This window comes from Heterodontus francisci, chromosome 1 (assembly GCF_036365525.1).
Source record: "Heterodontus francisci isolate sHetFra1 chromosome 1, sHetFra1.hap1, whole genome shotgun sequence".
Classification (NCBI taxonomy): domain Eukaryota; kingdom Metazoa; phylum Chordata; class Chondrichthyes; order Heterodontiformes; family Heterodontidae; genus Heterodontus; species Heterodontus francisci.
The window spans coordinates 56,950,895-56,967,145 of NC_090371.1; the positions used below are offsets into that span (position 1 = coordinate 56,950,895).

Sequence of the window (16,251 nt, forward strand, 5' to 3'; positions counted from 1 at the left end):
GATCGACTAGGAATATATTCACTGGAGTTTAGAAGAATGAGAGGGGACCTCATAGAAACCTATAAAATTCTAACAGGACTTGACAGGCTAGATGCAGGGAGGATGTTCCCGATGGCTGAGGAGTCCAGAACCTGGGGTTATAGTCTAAGGATACAGGGTAAACCTTTCAGGACTGAGATGAGAAATTACTTCACCCAGAGAGTGGTGAGCCTGTGGAATTCACTACCACAGAAAGTAATTGAGGCCAAAACATTGAATGTTTTCAAAAAGGAGTTAGATATAACTCTTGGGTCTAAAGGGATCAAAGGGTATGGGGTGAAAGCGAGAACAGGTTACTGAATTGGATGATCAGCCATGATAATGAATGGCGGAGCAGGCTCATAGGGCCAAATGGCCTACTCCTGCTCCTATTTTCTATGTTTCCCCCCAGAATACACTTGTATCAAAAACCTTATTTTGATTCATTCCTTTATTTTTTTGCAACAATCTTCAGTCAGAAGTGCCAAGTGGTTGATCCATCATGGCCTCTGCCTTACGACCCAGCACCACAGATGCCAGTCTTCGGCCAATTCAATTCACTCCGTGTGATATCTTAAACAAGAGAGAATCTAACAATCTCCCCTTGATAATCAAGGCATTGAAGCATTCTGGTCGAGTTCCAAAAGTGCATTACATGGGCAGCAAGATGATTAAGCTGAAACCATACTGAATTTAGTCAAACCTTAGAAAATAATGTATCATTTGAGGTTAAAAGGTTAAACAACACCATCTACAACTTTAGGCGTGCTGATGTAAGGGCAATTGGGTACTAAGAGTGATCAGCTAGTTTAGGGACAGGACACACAGGAGCACATTTCAAGGAAATGAAATGTATACTGGGGAAGATGACAACGACAAGTTTGGAGCCATCTATTTTGTTTTTGATAGGGATACCACTGAGATTAGTTGATAAGGTAAAGTGGGAATTGAATCTGGTATGTTTCTGGTTCGGGCAGCCAGAAAGGAATTGGGGAGCGACTATGCATAATTAAGAAATGCGCACACCGACCAACAGACTATTTATTTATTCATGCTATTTTTGGAATAAATGTGTAAATATTTTACAAATTTGATACAGAAATATTATTTGTTTCCAAAGTTCCAGGCCACATACAGTATGTTGATAATTGCCAGTAACTTTGATTTCAAATAACAAACGATTTTAAAGCTTTGCGATTATAGAATAATTATAGCTATTGTATCTTAATTTTACTATTTTTACATGCTTTTCTAATTTTTTTTTAAATTTTTAAACAGGCCTAAAACAAAAATGGCTGCAAATAGCCTGGTGTTGCCCATCGTACTGTGGGGCCCCAAGGCTCCAACACATTGCATTTCAGCTTTATTAGTGATGGATGATTTGGCAACCATTGTTACAGGATGTCATGATGGACAAATTTGTCTTTGGGATCTAACTCCAAAATTAGAGGTCAGTCCTAAATACTGTAGGTTGTGTTTACTGTTTGGAAATGACAGAATAAAATCAAAAAATGTCAAATCAGAGAGATGGTCTATTTGGTCCATCAAGCCTGTGAAAGTGTTTCTCTCGATACGAAGCACTTAATTTAAGTCCACATAACTTAGGCTTGTTGAGTTCCTGTGACACTGCACATAATTATTTGACGTTTATGGTTACTGTATCCGATGCCTTCATGCTGCTGTTTCCCTCTGTGTCTCCTCTTTGCTTGCGTCTTTCCTGTTATCTTATTTCCCTATCTTATTCTCTCCCCTTATCCCTTGTTCCTTTTCGGTCTCCCTTTATCCTGTACTTTTCTCTGTTTTTCTGTTCTTTCCTTTCAGGTTGTGGATGGTATGATGGAGAAAGACTTAGCAATGGTATTATTTGGGGTGCTGATGGTGGAGGAAACTATGGCCCTTTTAAGTGCTCAACATCATCTCTTCCTTTCTCCCCTTGTTTTGTTGTCACTCAGCTCACTTTTAAGCCTTCATTCATGCTTCCACCGCCGCTCCCCACGGATGGGGGTGTGTGATCAGATGAGAGATTCCCTCCTACCCGCCCCTCCCAACTTTTTTCCACGAAGTTCGCTTTCAAAATTAAATTATTTATTAAAAAGATATCAAATTAGAATTGAGAAAGTAACTTCCTCTCTCTCTTTCTCTCAATTTGTCTTTGTCAGTTTGATCCTCCCTCTGTCTCAAGGGTATTAGAAATCTCAGTGTCACAAGTATAAGTGATTAGTATTATCCTTTTCTCCTGTTAACAAACCACAGGTGAGATAATTAGATGGTTTTACAAATCAACTCCTTTTTAAATTGAATTAGCATTAAGTGGTTTAAAAAAAAAGACACTTTCCCATCTCTCTCCAGCCTTTGTTTGTGGCTGTCTTCACTTTCCTCTTCAATTAACTTTATAGAGCATAAAATAACAATAATTGTGTAATCACACTTTCTGTCTTTACTTCAGTAAAGCTTTTTGAAATATATTTTTCAAATTTTTGAAAAAGTAATATTGTGCAAAAAAGGCTAAAAATAAAGGCTGAAGATAAAGAAACTTATTGAATCGGTACAGCTGACAAACTTTTCACCCACTTTTCATGAACTTGCCCTGTCAATTAAATTTCCATGAACTTTTGCTTGGCAAGTTGCTGTAAGTGGGACATGGAAAAAGCGTGGTACTCTCTACAGGGTTTCTGGGATCTGGGAAAACCAAGCAAGCAATTATGTGCTTCCTTAATGGATCAGATTTAGGAATTGTTAATAAACCAGTAAATGTAAATTAGAATAATACATTCACTGTCAAATCAGGCACAGAAAGTGAAATAGAGGAAAGCAAGATTGGAATGAGAGAGGGAGGAAAAAAGACAAAGAAAATGTAAAGAAAAAAATTAAAAAGAAAATCTCCAACAATTAAAATCTGAAAGAATATGACTGAAAATTTTATTTTCTGTGCCAGTGAGGTGGTTCGGCAGTAATTAAGACTTATCATACCATTAAAAAGTATACTTAAACTGATATGGATAAGGCCTAATTTTCTGTAGTGAATTTAATCTGTGTCGACAATGTAAGTACAGGTACTTGATACTGAATTAGAATTAGAACATTACAGCGCAGTGCAGGCCCTTCGGCCCTCGATGTTGCGCCGACCTGTGAAACCATCTGACCTACACTATTCCATTTTCATCCATGTGTCTATCCAATGTCCACTTAAATGCCCTTAAAGTTGGCGAATCGACTACTGCTGCAGGCAGGGCGTTCCACGCCCTTACTACTCTCTGAGTAAAGAAACTACCTCTCACATCTGTCCTATATCTATCACCCCTCAACTTGAAGCTATGTCCCCTCGTGTTTGCCATCACCATCCGAGGAAAAAGACGCTCACTATCCACCCTATCTAGCCCTCTGATTATCTTATATGTCTCTATTAAGTCACCTCTCCTCCTCCTTCTCTCCAACGAAAACAACCTCAAGTCCCTCAGCCTTTCCTCGTAAGACCTTCCCTCCATACCAGGCAACATCCTAGTAAATCTCCTCTGCACCCTTTCCATAGCTTCCACATCCTTCCTATAATGCGGTGACCAGAACTGCACGCAATACTCCAGGTGCGGTCTCACCAGAGTTTTGTACAGCTGCAGCATGACCTCGTGGCTCCGAAACTCGACCCCCCTACTAATAAAAGCTAACACACCATATGCCTTCTTAACAGCCCTATTAACCTGGTTAGCAACCTTCAGGGATTTATGCACCTGGACACCAAGATCTCTTTGTTCATCTACACTACCAAGAATCTTCCCATTAGCCCAGTACTCTGCATTCCTGTTACTCCTTCCAAAGTGAATCACCTCACACTTTTCCGCATTAAACTCCATTTGCCATCTCTCAGCCCAGCTCTGCAGCCTATCTATGTCTCTCTGTACCCTACAACATCCTTCGGCACTATCCACAACTCCACCGACCTTGGTGTCATCTGCAAATTTACTAACCCACCCTTCTACACCCTCTTCCAGGTCATTTATAAAAATGACAAACAGCAGTGGCCCCAAAACAGATCCTTGCGGTACACCACTAGTAACTAAACTCCAGGATGAACATTTGCCATCAACCACCACCCTCTGTCTTCTTTCAGCTAGCCAATTTCTGATCCAAAGCTCTAAATCGCCTTCAACCCCATACTTCAGTATTTTCTGCAATAGCCTACCGTGGGGAACCTTATCAAACGCCTTACTGAAATCCATATACACCACATCCACTGCTTTACCCTCATCCACCTGTTTGGTCACCTTCTCGAAAAACTCAATAAGGTTTGTGAGGCACGACCTACCCGTCACAAAACCGTGCTGACTATCTCTAATGTACTTATTCTTTTCAAGATGATTATAAATCCTGTCTCTTATAACCTTTTCCAACATTTTACCCACAACCGAAGTAAGGCTCACAGGTCTATAATTACCAGGACTGTCTCTACTCCCCTTCTTGAACAAGGGGACAACATTTGCAATCCTCCAGTCTTCCGGCACTATTCCTGTCGACAATGACGACATAAAGATCAAGGACAAAGGCTCTGCAATCTCCTTCCTAGCTTCCCAGAGAATCCTAGGATAAATCCCATCTGGCCCAGGGGACTTATCTATTTTCACACCTTCCAAAATTGCTAACACCTCCTCCTTGTGAACCTCAATCCCATCTAGCCTCGTAGCCTGAATCTCAGTATTCTCAACAACATTTTCTTTCTCTACTGTAAATACTGACGCAAAATATTCATTTAACACTTCCCCTATCTCCTCTGATTCCACACACAACTTCCCACTACTATCCTTGATTGGCCCTAATCTAACTCTAGTCATTCTTTTATTCCTGATATACCTATAGAAAGCCTTAGGGTTTTCCTTGATCCGATCCACCAATGACTTCTCGTGTCCTCTCCTTGCTCTTCTTAGCTCTCCCTTTAGTTCCTTCCTGGCTAGCTTGTAGCTCTCAAGCGCCCTAACTGAGCCTTCACGTCTCATCCTAACATAAGCCGCCTTCTTCCTCTTGACAAGCGCTTCAACTTCTTTAGTAAACCACGGCTCCCTCGCACGACAACTTCCTCCCTGCCTCACAGGTACATACTTATCAAGGACACGCAGTAGCTGCTCCTTGAATAAGCTCCACATTTCGATTGTTCCCATCCCCTGCAGTTTCCTTCCCCATCCTACGCATCCTAAATCTTGCCTAATCGCATCATAATTTCCTTTCCCCCAGTTATAATTCTTGCCCTGCGGTATATACCTGTCCCTGCCCATCGCTAAGGTAAACCTAACCGAATTGTGATCACTCTCACCAAAGTGCTCTCCTACATCTAAATCTAACACCTGGCCGGGTTCATTTCCCAGTACCAAATCCAATGTGGCATCGCCCCTGGTTGGCCTGTCTACATACTGTGTCAGAAAACCCTCCTGCACACACTGGACAAAAACTGACCCATCTAAAGTACTCGAACTATAGTATTTCCAGTCGATATTTGGAAAGTTAAAGTCCCCCATAACAACTACCCTGTTACTCTCACCCCTGTCGAGAATCATCTTCGCTATCCTTTCCTCTACATCTCTGGAACTATTCGGAGGTCTATAAAAGACTCCCAACAGGGTAACCTCACCTCTCCTGTTTTTAACCTCAGCCCATACTACCTCAGTAGACGAGTCCTGAAACGTCCGTTCTGTCGCTGTAATACTCTCCTTGATTAACAATGCCACACCCCCCCCCTCTTTTACCATCTTCTCTGTCCTTACTGAAACATCTAAATCCTGGAATCTGCAACATCCATTCCTGCCCCTGCTCTACCCATGTCTCCGAAATGGCCACTACATCGAGATCCCAGGTACCAACCCATGCTGCAAGCTCACCCACCTTATTCCGGATGCTCCTGGCGTTGAAATAGCCACACTTTAAACCAGGTTCTTGCTTGCCAGTGCCCTCTTGCGTCCTTGTAACCATATCCCTGACCTCACTACTCTCAACATCCTGTACACTGGCACTACAATTTAGGTTCCCATTCCCCTGCTGAATTAGTTTAAACCCCCCTGAAGAGCACTAGCAAACCTCCCCCCCAGGATATTGGTACCCCTCTGGTTCAGGTGAAGACCATCCTGTTTGTAGAGGTCCCACCTACCCCAGAAAGAGCCCCAATTATCCAGGAAACCAAAACCCTCCCTCCTGCACCATCCCTGCAGCCACGTGTTCAACTCCTCTCTCTCCCTATTCCTCGCTTCGCTATCACGTGGCACGGGCAACAACCCAGAGATAACCCAGAGGGTGGCACAGTGGCGCAGTGGTTAGCACTGCAGCCTCACAGCTCCAGCGACCCGGGTTCAATTCTGGGTACTGCCTGTGTGGAGTTTGCAAGTTCTCCCTGTGTCTGTGTGGGTTTCCTCCGGGTGCTCCGGTTTCCTCCCACAGCCAAAAGATTTGCAGGCTGATAGGTAAATTGGCCATTATAAATTGCCCCTAGTATAGGTAGGTGGTAGGGGAATATAGGGACAGGTGAGGATGTGGTAGAAATATGGGATTAGTGTAGGATTAGTATAAATGGGTGGTTAATGGTCGGCACAGACTCGGTGGGCTGAAGGGCCTGTTTCAGTGCTGTATCTCTAAATCTAAATCTAAATAACAACTCTGTTTGTTCTCGCTCTAAGCTTCCACCCTAGCTCCCTAAATTTCTGTCTTAAATCCCCATCTCTCTTCCTACCTATGTTGTTGGTGCCTATGTGGACCACGACTTGGGGCTGCTCCCCCTCCCCATTAAGGATCCCAAAAACACGATCCGAGACATCACGAACCCTGGCACCTGGGAGGCAACATACCAACCGTGAGTCTCTCTCGTTCCCACAGAACCTCCTATCTGTTCCCCTAACTATGGAGTCCCCAATGACTAATGTTCTGCTCCTCTTCCCCCTTCCCTTCTGAGCAACAGGGACAGACTCTGTGCCAGATATCTGTACCCCATTGCTTACCCCTGGTAAGTCGTCCCCCGCAACAGTATCCAAAACGGTATACCTGTTGTTGAGGGAAACGGCCACAGGGGATCCCTGCACTGCCTGCTGGTTCCCTCTCCTTCCCCTGACGGTAACCCATCTACCTACTTCTTTTACCTGAGGTGTGACTACCTCCCCATAACTCCTCTCAATGACCTCCTCCGCCTCCCGAATGATCCGAAGTTCATCCAGCTCCAGTTCCCTAATGTGGTTCTCGAGGAGCTGGAGTTGGGTGCACTTCCCACAGATGCAGTCAGCAGGGACACTCTTGGCGACCCTTACCTCCCACATTCTGCAGGAGGAACATACAACTGCCTTAACCTCCATTCCCACTATTCCAAATTCCCAACAAATCTACTGAAAAACCAAAAAAAAACAAAAAGTCAAAACTTGTTAGGTTAGCAATCCAACGGACAGAACTTCCTAAATAAAAAGCTTACCTTATCAACACACCAGAGTCCTTTTTTTTTTTTGGTTAGAGGAGGAGGGTGGGTGGGAGACACTACACGTGTAGTGTCTCGGGTACAGCCACCACACAAATATATACCTTTTTCCTTACCCAGCAGTCCCTTGGTCCTCCGAAAACAAAAGGGAATTCACTTTTAAACTTACGCTGAAATTGACTTCACAGCTGTAAGCCCGTTCACGCACCTCCGTTGCTATCCAAGCTGCAGTCACTGAAACTAAAAGAAAGAGATTCTAAACCACACAAATATATACCTTTTTCCTTACCCAGCAGTCCCCTGGTCCTCCGAAAACAAAAGGGAATTCACTTTTAAACTTACGCTGAAATTGACTTCACAGCTGTAAGCCCGTTCACGCACCTCCGTTGCTATCCAAGCTGCAGTCACCGAAACTAAAAGAAAGAGATTCTAAACCACACAAATATATACCTTTTTCCTTACCCAGCAGTCCCCTGGTCCTCCGAAAACAAAAGGGAATTCACTTTTAAACTTACGCTGAAATTGACTTCACAGCTGTAAACCCGTTCACGCACCTCCGTTGCTATCCAAGCTGCAGTCACCGAAACTAAAAACTGCTCAATCCATTTGAATAGGGAGCAGTGCTGTTTTTAAATAGCTCATGATGAAGTAGTGTGGCTCGGATAGCGGGCTTCCAGATTTTTGTGTTGAACTGCGCATCTGTGCTTGCTGGAAGTTGCTGTCTGATTTGCACATGAATAACAGTGTGTGCCATTCATTTCGCCATTATTATTTAAATCTGGTCCAAGGATACATCCTGGAAAATTAGGTTTCCTGCGCAGGCATAAATTGCGCAATCTGAGTTTAGCAGGCAGTGTCACAGCTGTGTGCAAATATATCAAGTTCAAACCTAAACTTTTTCGAATAAGTTGAGCCTTCAACTCAATTGATAAATGTAATATTTTGAACAGTGTCTCCTGAAAATGCAGAGCATGCGCAGAGCGATTGCCGACATTGCCAGTGTGTCCGAACATTTGCCAGCTTGCCAATATGAATGTGCATATGTGTGCGTTGCGTTACCATGTAATGACATCAGATATAATGACATCTGAATGTTGCCTCACCCCTCAATGGCTGCAATCACCGCCTCTATTCCTTCCAACAGTACCCCAATCCCTCCCGTGATCGGCACCTCAATTGCCGCTCCCCTTATCTGCACCTTCCCGCGCCCGTCTGTTTGCTGCTCCATCCCGCCTTCTCTCCTGCTCCCAACTGCTCGCCGCACACTCCCCACCCACCCTCCCCCGTTGCTTCTTCAAGCAAGTGGGATGGAGCAACCAGCAGACGGGTGCGGGAGAAAACAGCGGGATGGAGCGGCGAAGGGAAGCAGCAATCGCTAGAGTTAGCGAGAAACTGAAAGCAATGATTGAAGCGGCGATCGCAGGAGGGAGCGGGGTACTGTTTGAGGGGTGGGAATGTAGAGGCTGCCATCAAAGCGATTGAGGGGTGAGGGGGTTTGGGTTCAGTTCGTTTTTTTTGTGTCAGATTGAGCAGTGCCATCTTAATTACTGGCAGCTGCCTGAGATGTCGCAGACATCAACGCCCCCTTCCCCTCAGCGCCCCCCTCCCCCTCCCCTCACTGCCCCCCTCCCCCTCCCCTCACCGCCCCCCTCCCCTCCCCTCACTGCCCCCCTCCCCCTCCCCTCACCGCCCCTCCCCCTCCCCTCACCGCCCCTCCCCCTCCCCTCACCGCCCCTCCCCCTCCCCTCACCGCCCCCTCCCCCTCCCCTCACCGCCCCCTCCCCCTCCCCTCACCGCCCCCTCCCCCTCCCCTCACCGCCCCCTCCCCCTCCCCTCACCGCCCCCTCCCCCTCCCCTCACCGCCCCCTCCCCCTACCCTCACCGCCCCCTCCCCCTACCCTCCCCCTCCCCTCACCGCCCCCCTCCCCCTCCCCTCACCGCCCCCCTCCCCCTCCCCTCACCGCCCCCCTCCCCCTCCCCTCACCGCCCCCTCCCCCTCCCCTCACCGCCCCCCTCCCCCTCCCCTCACCGCCCCCCTCCCCCTCCCCTCACCGCCCCCCTCCCCCTCCCCTCACCGCCCCCCTCCCCTTCCCCTCACCGCCCCCCTCCCCTTCCCCTCACCGCCCCCCTCCCCTTCCCCTCACCGCCCCCCTCCCCTTCCCCTCACCGCCCCCCTCCCCTTCCCCTCACCGCCCCCCTCCCCTTCCCCTCACCGCCCCCCTCCCCTTCCCCTCACCGCCCCCCTCCCCTTCCCCTCACCGCCCCCCTCCCCTTCCCCTCACCGTCCCCCTCCCCTTCCCCTCACCGTCCCCCTCCCCTTCCCCTCACCGTCCCCCTCCCCTTCCCCTCACCGTCCCCCTCCCCTTCCCCTCACCGTCCCCCTCCCCTTCCCCTCACCGTCCCCCTCCCCTTCCCCTCACCGTCCCCCTCCCCTTCCCCTCACCGTCCCCCTCCCCTTCCCCTCACCGTCCCCCTCCCCTTCCCCTCACCGTCCCCCTCCCCTTCCCCTCACCGTCCCCCTCCCCTTCCCCTCACCGTCCCCCTCCCCTTCCCCTCACCGCCCCCCTCCCCTTCCCCTCACCGCCCCCCTCCCCTTCCCCTCACCGCCCCCCTCCCCTTCCCCTCACCGCCCCCCTCCCCTTCCCCTCACCGCCCCCCTCCCCTTCCCCTCACCGCCCCCCTCCCCTTCCCCTCACCGCCCCCCTCCCCTTCCCCTCACCGCCCCCCTCCCCTTCCCCTCACCGCCCCCCTCCCCTTCCCCTCACCGCCCCCCTCCCCTTCCCCTCACCGCCCCCCTCCCCTTCCCCTCACCGCCCCCCTCCCCTTCCCCTCACCGCCCCCCTCCCCTTCCCCTCACCGCCCCCCTCCCCTTCCCCTCACCGCTCCCCTCCCCTTCCCCTCACCGCTCCCCTCCCCTTCCCCTCACCGCCCCCCTCCCCTTCCCCTCACCGCCCCCCTCCCCTTCCCCTCACCGCCCCCCTCCCCTTCCCCTCCCCTTCCCCTCCCCTTCCCCTCCCCTTCCCCTCCCCTTCCCCTCCCCTTCCCCTCCCCTTCCCCTCCCCTTCCCCTCCCCTTCCCCTCCCCTTCCCCTCCCCTTCCCCTCCCCTTCCCCTCCCCTTCCCCTCCCCTTCCCCTCCCCTTCCCCTCCCCTTCCCCTCCCCTTCCCCTCCCCTTCCCCTCCCCTTCCCCTCCCCTTCCCCTCCCCTTCCCCTCCCCTTCCCCTCCCCTTCCCCTCCCCTTCCCCTCTCTTTCCCAGCCTCCCACGCCCCCCCCCCCCCCGCTCTCACCCTGCCTCCACTCCCTCCACTCCCTCCCCTCCTTGCCCTGCCCCCACTCCCCTCTCTCTCTCCTTGCCTCCCCCACCCCACTCCCTTTCTTTGCCCCCCCCACACCCCCTCCCTCTCTCTTTCTCTCTCACCCAGCCTCCACTCCCCTCTGTTCTTGCCCTACCCCCACTCCCTCCCCTCCACCTTGCTGCTTTACCTCTCTTCCTTAATTTCTCTCATTTGTTCTACCCCTACTCCCCCTCTCTCTCTTTGCCTCCCCCACCCCCCTCTCTTTCTTTGCCTCCCCCCACTCCTCCCTCTCTCTCTCACCCAGCCTTCACTATCCCCGCTCTTGCCCTGCCCCCACACCCCCATCTCTTGCTCTGTCTCTCTCTCTTGCTCTCGTTGTACCCCCACTCGCTCCCCCTCCCCCTCCCCTCTACCCCGACAACCACCTCTCTCCTTGCCTGCCCCCACACCCCCTCGCTCTCTCCCTGCCTCCCCCCCCCCAACTTCTCTCTCTCTTTCTCTCTCTCTCTCTCTCTCTCTCTCTCACCCTGCCCCCACTCGCCCCACCCCGCCTACTGTTGCACCTCTTCTTCACTCCTTTCTTCCTTCCTCTGCCCTTCCCCTCTTCACCTTTCCCTACTTTTGCCTCATTTCCCACTGTCGTCTCCCTCAGTTTCTGTTTGTTGTGCAGAGGCTCTGTTGAAGCACAATTTGTTTTTGTAGAGATGATCAACTTTCCCAGTTTATTTTGTTAATTTTTGAAGGAAAAGAGTTGCAGATGGTAATATAAATGTTTAAAGTTTGCTAAATGGTGTATTTACCTGATTCCGATAACCATTTAAAGAGCAGAATTAACGGGTCGATGGGAGCTTGTTTCTTTTTGTTGATTCATAATGAAACCTAAAGTACTTTAAGCTTCGTTCACAGCAATTAAACATTCTTTGTTTTCGAGAAAAATCAAAAGCTGAGGACAACTCTAATCTAAATTATTTATGCTTTATATATGAAGAACTTTACCGTCAAATATATTGACTGTTAATGGGTTTAACAACCACTCAAAAGTGTGTAAAAGTAGTAAGAGTTTGTTGTCTACTGTAGAAATGATGCACTAACCACTTCGCATAATTTTCTGTTCTGTTTCAATAGATCATTGCTCGGGCCTTACTGTTTGGCCACACATCATCTATCACTTGCCTTTGTAAAGCGAATGCCAGCAGTGACAAGCAGTATGTCGTCAGTGCATCTGAAAGTGGGTGAGTCGGGTGGAAAAGTGGGAATAGCAAAATTTGTGGTGAAACTTATATGATAGCAATTCTGTCCGGAAGTATTAAAAAAAAATTCACTAATGGTAAAAATATTTATACTGTGTTTAAAAAGTAAAAGAATTTAATACTGGAAGTCAAAATGAGGAAGGAAAAGACTGCAAAATTAAAAGGAGAGAAAACCCTAATCTTGCAAGATTCTTAAAAGATGACTGCCTCTATGGAGACAAGACTTGCTTTGAAGGAAAATGTATAGGGTCTATGATGGTTTGAAGTTTGTTAATCTGAAAGCTTGAAAGACCTTGTCTAGCCCTTAATCTATTGTTACTCTTAGTATATTTGTATATTTTAAATTATGAAAGTAATATTGCTATTTAATTTTAAAAAGTTCCATCGTGCTCTGCTAAGATGTCTTCAGTAATCAGTTGCTGTAATCTTCCATTTCTTAAAATAAGCACCCTTCAATACTGTGAGGAATGCAGGAACGAAAGACTGTCAGCACAATGCTGTGCTGCAGTGAAAAAGCAATGTTTTCAACCCTGATGATAAAAGGATGGAGTACTAATTGACAGAGCTTGTGTTTTTGTAAAAGGTGTTGGTCATAGAACATTTTGATGGCTAGAATTGCTCTGTGTATTGATTTTAACCATTTTTAAATGGAGCTGGTTTCCTAGTCATAGAACAATATTTTTGCCCTTGAGAGGGTAGAGGTGAACAACTAACATAATTTTGGGATTCAGGAATTTAAGTAATAAAGTTAAGGAAATTGACTTTGTTCTCTTTGGAAAAGGGAATCAAACGCAATACAATAGAAGTTTTCAGGATTATAAAGGGAACTGATGAAACTGGTCCAAGCAATTTGTTCACTATGGCAAAGGTATCAGACCAGACAATGCAAGTTTTAAAAATTAAATCAGTTAGGACTACTAAACAGTCAGATGAAACTTTTTCAAATCAAAGAATAATAGTGGTGTGCAGTACTTTATCAAGGAAGGGCATTGACATGTATTTTAAAAATGACTGACAATTAGATCTGTCTCTGGAGGCAGAGTTGAGAGAGATGGTGAGATGTTGGTTGGTCTCCAAAAAAGGAACAAGCTACCTGGATATAGGTTTCTTAAGAATTCCTAAGTTCGCATATGGCCATGTAGGTGGAGCTCAGAAAGAAAAGGGGACAGCCACATTACTGGGAGTATACTATAGACAAACCACAGACCACCTCCAGGCGCTGACCCATTGTCTCTCGAGACAAGGAGGCCAAAGAAGAAGACTATAGACCCCAAATAGTGAGAGGGAGATAGAAGAACAAATATGTAGGCAGAATTCTGAGTGCAAAAACTTTAGGGCAATAATAGTTGGGGATTTCAACTACCCCAATATCAACTGTGATACAAACAGTGTGAAGGGCACAGAGGGGACAAAATTCTTGAACTATGTTCAAGAGAACTTTTTTAGCCAGCATGTAACAAGCCCAACGAGAGGGGGCGCAATTCTGGATTTGGTAATGAAGCTGGGCAAGTGGACGAAGTAACAGTGGGTGACCGTTTTGGAGATAATGACCATAATATAGTTAGTTTTAGCATAATCATGGAAAGGGATAAAGATAAAACAGGAGAAAAGGTTCTAAATTGAGGGAAAGCAAATTTTACGAAACTGAGAGGTGACCTGGCGAAAGTGGACTGGAGACAGCTACTTGAAGGAAATCAGTGGCAAACCAGTGAGAGGCATTCAAGAGCGAGATATCATGGGCACAGTGTAGGCATGTCCCCACCATGATTAAGGGTGGTACTGCCAAATCTAGAGCCCCTTGCTTATCTAAAAGCTTGCAGGATAATTTAAAGCAAAAAAAGAAAGCTTATGACCATCACAAATATTTTAATCCTTTAGAAAGCCTGGACGAGTATAGAAAGTGCGGGGGTGAACTAAGAAATGAAATTAGAAAAGCAAAGAGGACATGAAAAATTATTGGCTGGTAAAATCAAGGAAAACCCAAAGATATTTTATCAGCACATTAAGAGCAAGAGGATAACAAAGGAAAGGGTAAAGCCTGTCAGAGATTTACTGGGGAACTTATGCGTGGATGCAGAAGATGTCGGCAGGGTTCTGAATGAGTTTCTTTCTCTGTCTTCACAAAGGAAAGGGTTGATGCAGACATTGTAGTTAAAGAGGAGTGTGAAATATTGGATACGATAAGCATAATGAGAGCTGAAGTGCTTGAAGGTCTGACATCCCTGAAAGTGGATAAATCACCAGGTCCGGTTGGATTACATCCCAGGTTGTTGAGGGAAGCCAGGGAAATAGCAGATGTGTTGAGGATCATCTTCAGATCCTCACCAGATACAGGCGAAGTACCAGATGATTGGAGGTCTGCGAACGTTGTACTGTTAAAAAAGGGTGCGAGGGATAAACCAAATAATTATAGGCTGGTCAGCCTGACCTCGGTGGTGGATAAATTGTTAGAATCCATTCTGAGAAATAGGATAAACTGTCACTTAAAAAGGCATGTATTAATCAGGGATAGTCAGCATGGATTTGTTAGAGGAAGATCATGTCTTGCTAACGAAGTTGAGTTTTTTGAGGAACTAACAAGGAGGATTGATGAGGGTAGTGCAGTGGATGCTGTCTACATGCATTTTAGTATGGTATTTGACTAGGTCCAGCATGGCACACTGGTCAGTAAAATGAAAGCCCATCGGATACAGCGGAAGGTGGCAGGTTGGATCCAGAATTGGCTCAGTGACAGGAAACAAAGGGTAGTGGTCGACGAATGTTTTTGCGAATGGAAAGCTGTTTCCAGTGGCGTTCCACAGGGCTCCGTGTTGGGTCCCTTGCTGCTTGTGGTATATATTAATGATTTGGACGTAAATGTGCGAGGCATGATTGGGAAATTTGCTGATGACACAAAAATTGGTCGTGTGGTTAATTTTGGGGAGGAAAGCCGTAGACTCCAGAATGATAACAATGGTTTGGTCAGAAAAGTGGCAAATCAAATTCAATCCAGAGAAGTGTGAGGTAATGCATTTGGGGAAGGCAAATAAAGTGAGGGAATAGTCAGTAAACGGGGGGATATTGAGAGGGGTAGAAGAAGTAAGAGATCTTGGAGTGCATGTCCACAGGTCCCTGAAGGTGGCAGGACAGGTGGATAGAGTGGTGAAGAAGGTATATGGATTGCTTTCCTTTATTGGCTGAGTACAAAACCAGGAATGTGATGCTGGAACTGTATAAAATGCTGGTTAGGCCGCAGCTGGAGTATTGCATGCAGTTCTGGTCACCACATAACATAATTGCTCTGGAGAGAGTACAGAGGAGATTTACAAGAATGTTGCCAGGGCTTGAAGGTTGCAGCTATGAAGAAAGATTGGATAGGCTTGGGTTGTTTTCGCTGGAACTGAGGAGGCTGAGGGGTGACTTAATTGAGGTGTACAAAATTATAAGGGGCCCCGATAGAGTGGACAGGAAGGACTTGTTTCCCTTGTCAGGGAGGTCAGTTACCAGGGGACACAGATTTAAGGTGATTGGTGGAAGGATGAAAGGGGACATGAGGGAAACATTTTCATCCAGAGAGTGGTGGGTGCCTGGAATTCACTGCCAGGAATGGTGTTGGAGGCAGAGACCCTCAATTCTTTTAAAAGGTACCTGGAGTACTGTAGCCTGCAGGGCTATGGACCAGGTGCTGGAAGGTGGGATTAGTTTGGGTGGCTAGTTTATTGGGCCGGTGCAGACACAATGGGCTGAATGGCCTCCTTCTGTGCTGTACTTTGTCTATGGTTCGACATGCTGTTATGATAGGTATACAACTCGAGCAGTCTCTGTCCATTCTCATTCATCTTTCCAATGCCATAGTGCCCAAGGCAGGAGGGCCATGAGTCATGATCGGCCCCAACCCTGGCATTAAAGTCCCCCAGCAGGAACAGGTGTTCGGTATTGGGGATGTTACTAATGATATTATGGAGTTCCTCGTAGAACTGGTCTTTAGCTTCATGTGGGGCGCAGAGTGTTGGAGCATAGATGCTGAGTAGGTGTACTGGACCAGAGGCGGTGAACAGTCAGATGGACAGTATGCATTCCGAGCCATTTGAGGGAGGCTCTATCATGCTGAGCAAAGAGTTTCTGATGGCGAGGCCCACTCCATGCTGTCTTGGTTCCTCAGGATCTCTACCCTGCCAGAAGAAGGTGTAGTCTTGCTCTCCGAGAGATCCACTCACAGGGAGGCGTGTCTCCTGAAGTGCTGCAATGTGCACATTGAATCTACTGAGCTCTTTGT

General features: G+C 47.5%; 1 protein-coding gene across 7 annotated transcripts in view; it reads left to right on the forward strand.

The window, feature by feature from the left end:
* LOC137369594 (WD repeat-containing protein 7) overlaps positions 1 to 16,251 on the forward strand; it is a 928,502-nt gene that overhangs the window by 103,531 nt on the left and 808,720 nt on the right. For all 7 annotated transcript variants that reach the window (XM_068030905.1, XM_068030929.1, XM_068030912.1 and 4 more), the window contains 2 exons: positions 1,297 to 1,468; positions 11,872 to 11,978. In XM_068030905.1, the coding sequence (XP_067887006.1) occupies positions 1,310 to 1,468; positions 11,872 to 11,978 (266 nt within the window). In that variant the 5' untranslated portion in view covers positions 1,297 to 1,309. The remainder of the gene's footprint in view (positions 1 to 1,296; positions 1,469 to 11,871; positions 11,979 to 16,251) is intronic.